The sequence below is a fragment of the Bos mutus genome, chromosome 13, assembly GCF_027580195.1.
Source record: "Bos mutus isolate GX-2022 chromosome 13, NWIPB_WYAK_1.1, whole genome shotgun sequence".
In the NCBI taxonomy this organism is placed as follows: Eukaryota; Metazoa; Chordata; class Mammalia; order Artiodactyla; family Bovidae; genus Bos; species Bos mutus.
In genome coordinates, this window is record NC_091629.1 from 56153018 (window position 1) to 56165028 (window position 12011).

Consider the following 12011-nt stretch of genomic DNA (forward strand, 5'->3'; position numbering starts at 1 on the left):
GGAGTATCCCGTGTTCAAAAGAATGATGCTGTAATGTCCTGTGGCCGTGGCTCTGAAAGGCGACAGTCACACTACTACAGAGGACGCCGTCTCAGTCGGCAATCTGCAGCCTGCAGGAGCCGTGCTGGGGCTAGGCAAGAAGAAAAGGAGAGGAGAAAGGCAGCGGGCTGCAACCCAAGACGGTGGTCTGCTTTCGCTACGAACATGCTTGCGATAGTTGCTGAAACAGAATCCAAGCCAGGTTTGCACATTAATTGTTCTTTTATTAGGAAACAAATCAAGCAATCCAGGAGAGAAAGTCAAATCTGACTGTACTGCTAACAGCTCCCCAGAGGTAATGATTATCGAGTTAAATGACTACATCGCTAACAACTGCCATCGCAAGTCAGCCCCTCTCAGATCCGTTTTTGCTCTCAATGTACAGATGCCAAAACCCACTAGTACATAAATGAATGATTCCCTCATCCATGTTTAACTGTCTCCTCCTTTCCTCGTCCCAAACCATGTTTTTTCCACACTTTTCAGAGGCTGATTTTAAATGCTCTTTTTTTTTTTTTAACCATCATCCTGGCTCATAAAACACATCTCACAAGAAAGAAAAAGGAAATTGCCTTTTGATGACAAGCTTTCACCACTGACTTTCGGACACCGTGACCAACATGTTCCAGCAAAGCATATCACCCCAACTGTGTACTTGGATGTAAGCTTACAAACTGAAATTGTTTTTTGAGACTGGGAATTTCCAGATAAAAAGACTATGGAGAGCACACCACTGAGTTTTTAAACATATTATTTACCCAAACTTGCCAAAAGTTTTAAATCAGATTCTTTTGAAGAAATCAAACTGAGTCATATTTATACTAGATTTGGATATCAAAATGTCTCCATTTAGAAATAAAGTATGAAGATAAGTCCATTTATAAAAGTCAACATTTGCAGCATTCCTGAATCTACAAGTGCAGCTGTTAGAAACCAGGGGAAAATAACTAACTTAAATGGTCTAGTTAGCATTAAACCAGAAAGACGAAATACCACGGAAAATTCACATTTTTACAAATGAGTGAGGCTCAGAATGCATCAAATCTCCAACACAAGCTAATCCCCTCTCGTTTAAGGACTCCTTGAAACAAACGCAGCCACTTGCTAAGTATATGCTACACTGCGTCTGCAGTGAAGCCACTCTGCTCAGGAAAAATCAGAAGAAACATGGTTCCTTAACAGCAGATTTCTTCCCAAACTGTACTCCAGGATTGCTTTTCTTTCCCCAGTGTTCCGAAGAGCAAACAAAGAAAAGGTGCTTGCTCCTCACACTTCTCTAAATGTTTTAACAAAAGGCTGCTGAATAAACACATTACTCATTTAAAAACTGAAAAGAAGTTCTATTCCGGAGATGAAAGCAAATAGATTTGCATTTTACAGTTGTGGGCGAGCGCCACCTGGCGGGAGCATCCGGAAGCGGCGTGCTTCCAGCATCCGGCAGCTTCCCAAGCCCGGACGGTTTTTACCGCACGCTGCCCAAGAACGCTGCGAGACCCGTGGAGGAATATTTTTGATACTGATTCTCGCGGAGGGAACGTGAGTATCACTCACGGGTGGCAGGCCGCCCAGGCCCTGGAGGATAGTGAAATGTAAGTCATGAGTGATGCTTGGTCCCCAGTAATGCTCCCAAGCACCCTCCTTCCTTCCCTGCCCTAGCACACCTAACACAGATCCGAAACGAGGGAAACAGAATTGTGCACCATCTTCAGAATGATGTGTGGCTGTCCCTCTTCTCTTACTGGCTAAGCCAACCTTTCAGCTTCACACACCTCGAAAGAAGTGTCCTAGTCCCCTAAGTTCCCAGCCACGAAGCAGGCTGTCCCCCTTCGCATAAGTCCCATATTCAGTTTCCATTTTGGAGTAAGGAAGACCCCAGTGCATTTCCCATGGAAGGTCACTCGAGCGGCTCTTACCCTCGGAAGCAGCCTATTTAAGGAGATTACACTGCCCACGGTTTCCTTCTCTTTCTCCTCGCTTTCAGCGTGATAATAGATGGACACCGCTGTTAGTCATCAATTCAAAATGCATCGTATCCTAAGTCCCACCTGCTCATCTCTGCCTGCCCCTGTGATGCCGGCAATCTCCCCTCTGCGTGATCACACCTGAGCTAACTAGTGCTAAGAAACTTCAAAATGCTTCCGAACTTGGAGGCAAACCTGCACCACTTCCTCCCTTCTCTCCTTCCCCCACCGCCTACTCTTTGGGGGGCTCGGGGCTGGAAGCCGCCTCCGGTGGGGTCTGGGATGTGTGAGACCCCACCCGCCCCGGGTCCCGCTGGCCTCCGGTGCATGCCAACTTGCCATTAGGAGCACGCCAGGACAATCCCACACACACACTAGGGGAACTACGTCTATTCGCCTCCTTCCCACGGTCAAGCCCAAATACGAGTCCCCCAAACTTTTCTGGAGCAGACACGCTCACAGGTCAAAGCCGTGGCACCGAAAGGGCCTTAACGGGGGCGCCCGTTTACTTGGGATGGAAACCACGGGGTAGGAAGGAGGGCTCGCCGTCTCAGTCTTGAACACGAACACCCCCGCGGTGCTTTCAGGGGCGTAAGGACAAGCTCAGGGGCGCAGCGTGGTTAGAGAGAGTCTGGAGCCGCCTGGATCTCCCGGGTGAAAAGAAAAGCCACCTCCATGGCAGCCTCGGCCTGCTGGCGACCAGTCCTCCCCACGAAAAGCGCGCGCTGCCCAGGAAGCTGCGGGGAGAGAACGCTCCCCCCACCACCACCCCGGGCGTCGATGCCGCTTCTCATCTCGCCGCCCCAAACACTCGAGTGACAGATTCCGACAAGTGGGAGGCGGCGAGCGGAAATATTCTCCGCAGCCGCAGAAAGTTACTCGAGCCCGGGTACCGGCAGCAAAGTAAAGCGGAGCACTTGACCGAACGCGGCCAGCCGAGGGACGCCGGGGGCCGGGCACTCTGGCCCGGGCGCGCCTGGACGCGGCAGCCCGCGGCTGCAGGCGGGGACCCGGGCTCCGGCAAGCCCCTCGAGCCCGCTCAACTTTCTCCGCCCGGGACCCAGCGGCGGATGCCGGGATGCGCCGGAGAGGGAGCGGGGATCGGGGGCGCACTCACCTGCGGCGCTCTGCGCCCGGGCGCCGGGCAGCGGCGGCAGCTGCAGCCGCAGGAGCAGGCTGAAGGCGAGCGCGGCGAGGTTCGCCATCCGTGCGGCAGCGGCTCAGCCCCTTCCCGCAGGGGCCGGGGCCGGGACTGGGGCGGGCGCGGGGCGGCCCCGCATCGCCGACGCGGCCGCAGGCGGTGCGCGCCGCTGGGCTCCGGGAGCCGGCGCCGCTGCGCTCGGAGCCGAGGCGCGGCGCGAACTGAGGCGGGAGGCTGGGCGGGGGCGGGACGCGGGGCGGGGGGCGGTGTCCCCGGAGTCCTAACGCCGCCGCCCGCCCGCCCGGCGCTCCGCCTCGGCCGCGCACACACCCTCGCGCGCACGCCCGCGCCTCGCACACGCCCGCGCCTGGCCCACGCGGGCTCCCCGCGCACTCGCCCGGCCGGCCGGCTCGGGGCCGCTCTCTCGCACAGTCACGCGCCTACACGCAGCGCCCCCGCACCCACGCGCCCCGCGGGGTCCTCTCCTCTTCGCCCGGAGCCGAGCCACCGCGTCCACCGTCTGCCCGGCTGGGGCGCAGGTATCGGGGTGCGGTGGAGGGGAGGGAGAGAGGGAGCTGCCGTTTGAACTCGGAGTGGGCGAACAGGTGAGTAGGGTACGGGTGCGAGTGGGGGAAGGCCGAGGCAGACGTCTGGACTCGGGACGGGGAGCCAGGTGAATGGGGGTGATGGGAGGGGGCTCTGCCCTAAACAGGAGCAGGTGTCCACTGGCGAGGGTCTCCGGCACGCCCTAAGATGAGAATTTCATGTAAGAGTCGTCACCGCCCCACAGGCACACATATAGATACGCGCACACACGCACACACACACTCTTCTGGGTGCATCGGTGCACCGCAGTCGTCCCCCACCCACCTCATCAGCCTCCCAGGCACCCCTCTTATTCGCTACCTCCCTCTTGTCGCTACCCCCAACTTGGGAGGCGGGCGAAGACTGGCCGTGAGGCATCCCAGCCTCTCACTGCCTTCGCCCTTCCCCTTTTTCCTGAGCCAGAACCCTGCAGCTTTTTCCTATTTCTTCCCGGTCTGAACAAAGACCCGGTTGAGGCTGAAAGCCTAAAACCATTGATCAGAGTCCGGGCTGTCCCTTGCAGCCCACAGGCAGCGACTCTGCCCTCCTGGGATCAGGGGATCTCATGGAAGAGACCAGGTGCCCCTTGGTTCTGGCTGAGGGCTTGGGCTATAAAAGCCAGAAGAAGGGTCTCTGGGCAAAGCTCAAGGGATTCACACTCTGTAAACCTGACCAGTCCCCTAACCCCCACCCCATCCCCAGGCTCATCTTTGCTGGGAGTCCAAGGATGGGATTGGACAGACTGTTGGGGAGAAATACAAAAGTCAGGTGTGCCGGGGGCTCTGGATTGAGTTGCTATGGCAGAGAACACAGTCTCTCTCCCCTGTACCCCAGATCCCACTAGATGCAGTGGGACACTTGCCTTGAATGGAGACCCATTAACTCCTCCCACACTGCACTGTTCTCCCACTCCTGTCTGGCTCCCCCACCACCTTCAAACGGTGAAGGGCTTAGACTAGCCTCGTGGACTAGCTAGTGCTCGTCTAGGCGGAGGCCCGGGTGTGGACCAGCTGCCTCAGAGATTCTTTATAATTTTACAGATTTCGACAGGGCACTAAACCATGTGCCCTGCTGTGCTAGTCTCTAGGGGCACAGAGGTGACTGGCTTTCAGGACAGCTGGGTTGGGAAGATAACATCTGCTCAGAGCTAAACAGCTGGCTACAGCGTCCATCAAACCCTCATCCAAGGTTTGTCTCAGGCAGAGGAGTTGTTAGCAAGGCCTGACCCAGGCCCATGACCTGTGACTCTGGACATGGCTGATCCTAGGCCTGACCCGGGAAGCAGGAAATTTCTAAGCCACTAGGGAGCTTCTGATTTCTTATAACTTGTCCTGGCTCCCTTTGGCTCCTCTTCATGCCCTCTCTCAAACTTTCTGGAAAAGCACAAAATGCATTTCTCAATAGTGTCTTCAGAGCACAAGCCCTCCCATATCCACAGTCTAAAGGTGCTATGTTGCTGCCCTAACCCACTGAGTGGGGTTCACGTGACCCCAAAATAAAGCTCCACTCCAGGGACTTCCCTGATGGTCCAGTGGGTCAGACTCTGCTTTCCCAATGCAGGGGGCCTGGATTCAATCCCTGGTCAGGGACCTAGATCCTGCATGGTGCAACTAAGACCTGGCACAGTCAAATAAATATTTTTTAAAAAGCTCCACTCCCAAGGTCACCAAGCTGGTGAGCAGGACCATCACCTGCCCTTGTCACTGGACTGAACCTACCCCTGTTGAAGCCAGGGCTCTCTGTGTTTTGCCTGCTACCCTCTGCCTAGAAACTGATCCCTCTATTTCTTCAGGAGCCAAACCCACCACCCAGTAAGACTCTGACTCTGGTCCCACCACCATGCCTTTGCACTTGCCGTTCTCTCTGCCTGGAAGGCCCTTCCCTGTGTCACCTCCCCGAATAGCTCCTTAAATGACTTCTGTAGCCGAGAGGCACTTCCTGCCCACGGCCAGTTGCCAAGGCCCCCTGAGACAGCCGCTGGGGTGATGCTTTTTACACAGTGGGGATGTGGTTTGTCTCCTGGGTCTTTTCCACAAGCCTGAGTTCTCAAAGGGCACCTGGACACTTAAGACAGGGATGCTGGCTGATGGGAAGTTGAGGGGAGGGATGGCTCAGGGCCACAGATGACTGGCTTCTCAGAGGAGGGACTTCATGGAAAGTGACAGCATCATCTCCCACCCTCCTTTGCGGGAACTTCAGTGCTGATTAGAAAGGAAGGGCTGCTTTCCCATCTGCCCCCATCAGCCCGGGGAGGTGGGGGATCTTGACCACATGTTCACTCCTGGCTCAGGGCCAGGTTCAGTGTCAGTGCTGAAGCAAGGAGGCCAGGGCCTGGGTGAGCTTTTTGATGGCTTCAGAGGGCCCACTACCCCCTTTCAATTCCACTCAAGAAGGTGGCCCCTTCTCCTTAATCCCGTGGGACTGAGGGCAAGCCGTCTCTCAGCCCTGGTGTCCCTGTCTACACAGTGACTTCCCTTTCAGCTCTGGGGGCACCAAGACAGGAATGTTCAGACACTTTAGCTGCAGCTCTCTCAGCCCAAGCATGGTTTGAGGGGCAGCCTGAAGCACATATTCTTTCAACAAGGGAGTTGGCTGACTGCCATGTGCCATGGCTGGGCTGTGGGTGTGCAGCTTGAGCAGGAGACTTGGTCTTTGCCTTCCTGGAGCTTGCAGTCTAGTGGTAAAGACCAGACACGGAGAAGAGAGGTGAAGATCCGGAGGTGACCTCCATCTCCCCAGCCCTTCCCTCTGCCCCCAGTGATGGTCAGCTCTACAGTGGGGATCAGAGGACCAGGGAGAAGACACCTTGGGCCAGGATGCCTTACTTACCCATAGGGAAAGCCTGGTGATGTAGCTGTTTCATCTCCATCTTATCCACAAGGAAACTCAAAGAGGCTTCACCCTATGTAGGGAGGCAGCTGAGGAGCGGCCCTCCACTGGCGCCTTCTCTCTCCTTGCTGTTGTGCAGGGTACCTCTAGCCATTTAAATACAGAATTTAGAAATTGAGTCTTTAGTCACACTAACCACATTTCAAGTGCTCAGGGGCTTTATGTGGTTAGTGGCTGCCATATTGGACAGCACAGATATAGACCATTTTCATTAACACAGAAAAATCTATTAGCACTGCTCAAACTACAGCCGATGGGCCAAACCCGGCCCACTGCCTGCCTTTTTTTTTTAAATAAAGTTTTATTGGAACACAGCCATGCTTATTATTCATTTGTGTACTGCCTATGGTTGCTTTTAGCAGAAAGTTCTATTAGACAGTGCTGCTCTCAAGCAGAGGTCAGCAAACTACTGTAATAGGGAAGAATCTTTGTATTCTATTACGAGTTACTACTAAAGGGATGTTGCCTATAAGCTTAAATTATACATAATGGCCCATTTCTGGGAAACCTGCCTCCCAGATGAGTGTTACGCTAAAATACCTTTGTTTAGGACCACCTGTGAATGGCTGCAGGAAAGAAGAAATTAGCACACTCCCTCAGGAGTCTGCCCAGAACCAGAAATGTTTTAGTTGACCCCTTCCACTTTTAGTATAAAAGAAGCCTGAATTCTAACTGAGGGTTCTTTGGGATGCTACCATCTTCTCCGTCTTGCTGGCTTTCTAAATAAAGTTGCTGTTCCTTACTCCAGCAACTTGTCTCTGGAGTTTTTGGCCTGTCCTGCAGCAAACATTACAAGCTTGAACTCAGCAACACTGCCACCTGTCAGGTCCTTTGTAAAGTCCTGCTTTGGGGTGCAGCGGTATTATTGGATAATGCATGTTTTTGTAGAACAGAATGGTTGGGTCGTGAGGTTCCACCTGAAAAATACTTACAGTTTTTTAGTTGCATTTGAGTTATTTACATTTGCATGTCTTGACAGAAAGTGTAGCCGAGCAGGATCCTATGGGGACTTCCCAGAAGAGCCCCTGATCTAGGTCCTCTGCCTGTCTCTTGTCTGTGGAAAAACTGTGGCCTCCTGGGCTTCCCTGAGGTCCAAAGAGTACATTTACTCAGAGAGGTGAGAAAATACAGAAAGAAGGGAAAATAGTCAAGCAGTACAAAATAATAATAGTTTAGCCGTTAAACAAATCCAAGGACTTTTAGTCCCTCCTAGGGGGCTATAGATAATATTCTGAGCCATGTCCTTTGCGCTGTTTTGCAGAGACTGAAACCCCCACCAGGAGGAAGAAGTTAACTCTGTGCCGCCCACAAGCACGTAGCCCCAGTTGGGTCGGAACCAGAAGGTTGATGACATTGACTCCTGATGACATTGACAACTGATCAGAAGGATGTCCACGAGCTGATCACACACCCCAGAATCCCCCTCCCTTATCCTGTCTTTAAAAACCTTCCCCTGAGAGCCTTCAGGGAGTTTGGGCCTTTAAAACACTAGCTGCCCTTTAAAACACTAACTCCTTACTTGGTTCCCTGCAGTAAACACTGCACTTTCCTTCACCAGAACCCAGTGTAAGTAGATTGGCTTGCCTGCACGTGGGAAAGCAGACCCAAATTTGGTTCAGTAACAGCAGCACTAGTGTTTATTAATATTTCTGCCATAAAGACATTATTCACATAAGCCAGAATCTAGCCCACCTCCTGTTTTTATAAATAAAGTTTTATTGAAACACAGTCCTGCATATTTGTTTACAATTGCCCTTGGCTGCTCTCGACACTGCAGAGGCAGAATTGAGTAACTGTGACAGAGATTATTTGGCCCATTTCACTGAAAATAGTTACTGTCCTTGCCCTTTGCAGAAGAAGTTGCCAGCCCCTTCTCCAGAGCAGTGTCACAGTGCAAGCTGACAATCATTGGTAAAAACTGGTTCTCAAAATGTGATCCTTGGACTGGCGGCATCAGTATCACCTGGGAATGTGTTAGGAATGCAAATTCTTGGGCCCTACCCTATACCTACTGAATTAGAAATGCTAGAGGTGGGGCCCAAGAATGTGTTTTCACCAGTCTCCCAGGTGATGCTCCCAGGTGAGCATGTTTAGAAGATGCAAGCTCATGTTGAAAATCACAGATCTAAAACAGCCATGGAGAAAATGCCAGTAAGTGACTGGCAGAGAAAGGTGTCAGTGGGCTCCCAGGGCAACAGAAGAGTTGAAAAGATGTCAGGAGAGTGATGGCCCATCCGCTGCCTGGTCCCTCTGCAGCAAAGCCTTTGACGGCCCTTGGACCAGGCCATGCCAGCCGGGAGGGGACCTCTCACCAGCCACCTGTGCCAATGCCCAGGCCCCAGTGCCTGGCGGCCCCGCCCTCCCACAGAGTTGTCAGCGCATTTGGAGCTGTCTCCACGCACAAATTCATGGACCAGCTGTCTCTTTTAATCTGGTTGCAAGATGAAACCATTAATGATGTCAGACACATTGGCAATGATCTCTTCATTAATAATTTCCTCCTTTCTGAGAAAAAAAAATTAGTAACAAGCAATCATCAATAATTCAAAAATACAAGTTAACCTTTCTATTAGCAGAGTGGTTCTGCACACACCACAGACTCTTTCAGAGCCAATAGTTCTGGCTTAAATAATGTTTTTACAGCAGGAATATTAATATGTGTTAATGCTTTCTGTTGAAATATGCAAATCTAAATAACTCAAATGCAACTTAGAAACCATATGTATACTTCAAGCATAAGCTGATGATCTAACTGTTTTGTTCTGTAAAAACATGCATTATCCAATAACATTTCTGTGTCCAAAAGCAAAACTCTACAAAGAAATCACTTTGAGGTTTAGGCCTTTGTGGTTGGAAAGATTTCTCTTGTGCTGGATCGATGCTACCACCCTGTGCCTTTCTCCCCTCCAGAGTCAGCTTCTCTCTCGGGACAGACAGAAAGCCTGGACACACTTCCAAGTGGCTTTCACTGGATGTTGGTGTGCTCTCGGTAAGCCTTCTCAATCCCTTACATCAGGGGTCCCCAGAAACTGATGTAATAATAATAAAGTTCACAGTAAATGCGCTTGAATCACCCCGAAACCATTCCCACCCCGGTCTGTGGAAAAACTGTCTTCCACAAGACCAGCCCCTGGTGCCAAAAAGATGGGGCACTTGTGCTTTGCATCCTTCCTGGGTGTCTTCTTTTATGATTTTCAGATGCCACCTCCACCGCCAACATCTGTTTCCTCTTCTAGAACATGCTTTATTTCAGTAACACTCCTCTAGTTTGGGATTAACATATATATACTGCTATATATAAAATAGATAATCAACAGGGACCTACTGTATAGCTCAAGGAACTCCACCCAATATTCTGCAATAACCTTTATGAGAAAAGAACCTGAAAAAGGGTAAATATATGTATAACTGAATGACTTTGCTGCACACCTGAAACTCACACACTGTAAATCAACTATACTCCAATATAAAAATTAAAAGGCCCTCCAGGTGAAGCCTTGCATCTGCTCACATTCCTTATACCTCCCTTTACCACCATGGTGACCATGAACTAGTCACTCTTCCTCTGCAGGTCTTTCTCCCACTGGGGTCGTTATTCCCCCAGACTGAGCTGAGTAAGAATTAAGTGCTTTTATGGATGGTAGGACACCTAGAGGTCTCTTCTTTTCCTTCCTCTGCTACTTCCAAGTCTTAGACTCACAAACCACTCCAGCCTTGACGCCATGCCAATATCATAGACACCTGGATGCCAACACAGCCTGGAGCACCAGCTGCCTCATCCTTGGGCCAAACCACCGGCACATGGTCCAGACCATTGGCAGGTAGGTCTCAGTGCCTGGGATGCTAGGGGGCATCTTGCTTTGCCTAAGTGGGTTCTGCCAGACAGCTGTTTCTTTTCATGGAAACTCACAGACACACACACACAACTAAGCGACGTGTGCCAAGCACCCACCACGGTTGCTTGTGTCTCCATCACGTGCGCAGCCCCAGGCTGAGCAACCGGGATGCCAAGGTAAGGTGATCCCCATCCACAGGCGCCCAGAGTCAGCCCCAGGGAGAGGTGACACAGCACACCAGGGGCAGGGGGGTGTTAGGGTCATGGACGTAATCAATGGACATCCAACGTAATTGAGGCATGGCCCCAGGCTTCACTTCTTGCTTCCAGCAAAGTGCTTCTCTGATGAAGGAGGACAAAAGCCACGGTCTCCGTGGTAGCCTGGGGCCCTGTGGTTGGACACGGGCATTTCAGAGCACTGGGGTTCCCCAAGGCTCTCAGCTCCTCTCCTCGTCCCTGACTCTGGACTCTCAGATTCAGGAGGGTCCCAGGTAAGAGATGGACTCACCTGTTTGAGGCGGGCTGAACCTGTTGCTTCTCTGAATCCCCCTGCATCGAGCTGAGCTCAGACCTCAGCCCTGTTCTGCCTCCTGTCTCATCCCTCCCAACCCCACCCCACGCACAGCAGCCCGAGCGCTTGATGGAGAAGACCTTCAGCCCACAATCCTGTCACTCGCCAGCTTAAAGCCCTTCACGGCTGCCCCACTGCCCTCAGAATAAGGACATGTATACGCTACCACGTGCAAAATAGCTTGCGGGAAACTGCTCTATAACACAGGGAGCCCAGCCTAGCGCTCTGGGATGCCCTAGGGGGTGGGATGGTAGAGTGTGGGGGGATGGGAGGGAGGCTCAAGAGAGGAGATATATATATTCTCATGACTGATTCGCATTGTTGTACAGCAGAAACCAGTACAACAGTGTAACACAATTATCCTCCAATTTAAAAAATAATAAGTTTCCTCATAGATTAAAAAAAAAAAGAATAAAGTCTAAATCCTTAATATGGCCAAAAAGTCCCCAAGTGACTGAGCCCAGCCAGCCTTTCTAAGCCTGTCCCCTCCCTAATTCACCTTAAACTCCCCCACACAGAGTCCTCCTCGCCAGGTCGAGGAAGAAAGAAGGGCATTTGCGTGGCAGGAACTGCTAGGAAAACACTCAGAGATGCAGAGGAGTTTGCTCATTCCCATAGGCTAGGACGTGCCCAAAAGGCTCCTTCTCTCCTCTGACATTATTTACACAAACTCTTTACTCCAAGCCACAGTGGGTGACTCTCCACTGCCTCCTCTGTCTCTGCAATGCCAAATTCAAAATCCTCATCCTGCTTTATCCTTACCTAGGCATCCAAATCAGACAAGGCAAAGGCACCCCACTCCAGTACTCTTGCCTGGAAAATCCCATGGACCGAGGAGCCTGGTAGACTGCAGTCCATGGGGTCGCTAAGAGTCGGACACGACTGAGTGACTTCACTTTCACTTTTCACTTTCATGCATTGGAGAAGGAAATGGCAACCCACTCCAGTGTTCTTGCCTGGAGAATCCCAGGGACGGGGGAGCCTGGTGGG

General features: G+C 51.9%; 1 protein-coding gene across 7 annotated transcripts in view; it reads right to left on the minus strand.

The window, feature by feature from the left end:
* PTPRT (protein tyrosine phosphatase receptor type T) overlaps window positions 1-3352 on the minus strand; it is a 1153310-nt gene extending 1149958 nt beyond the window's left edge. For all 7 annotated transcript variants that reach the window (XM_070381763.1, XM_070381762.1, XM_070381758.1 and 4 more), the window contains exon 1: window positions 3118-3352. In XM_070381763.1, the coding sequence (XP_070237864.1) occupies window positions 3118-3205 (88 nt within the window). In that variant the 5' untranslated portion in view covers window positions 3206-3352. The remainder of the gene's footprint in view (window positions 1-3117) is intronic.
* Window positions 3353-12011: the final 8659 nt, after the last annotated feature.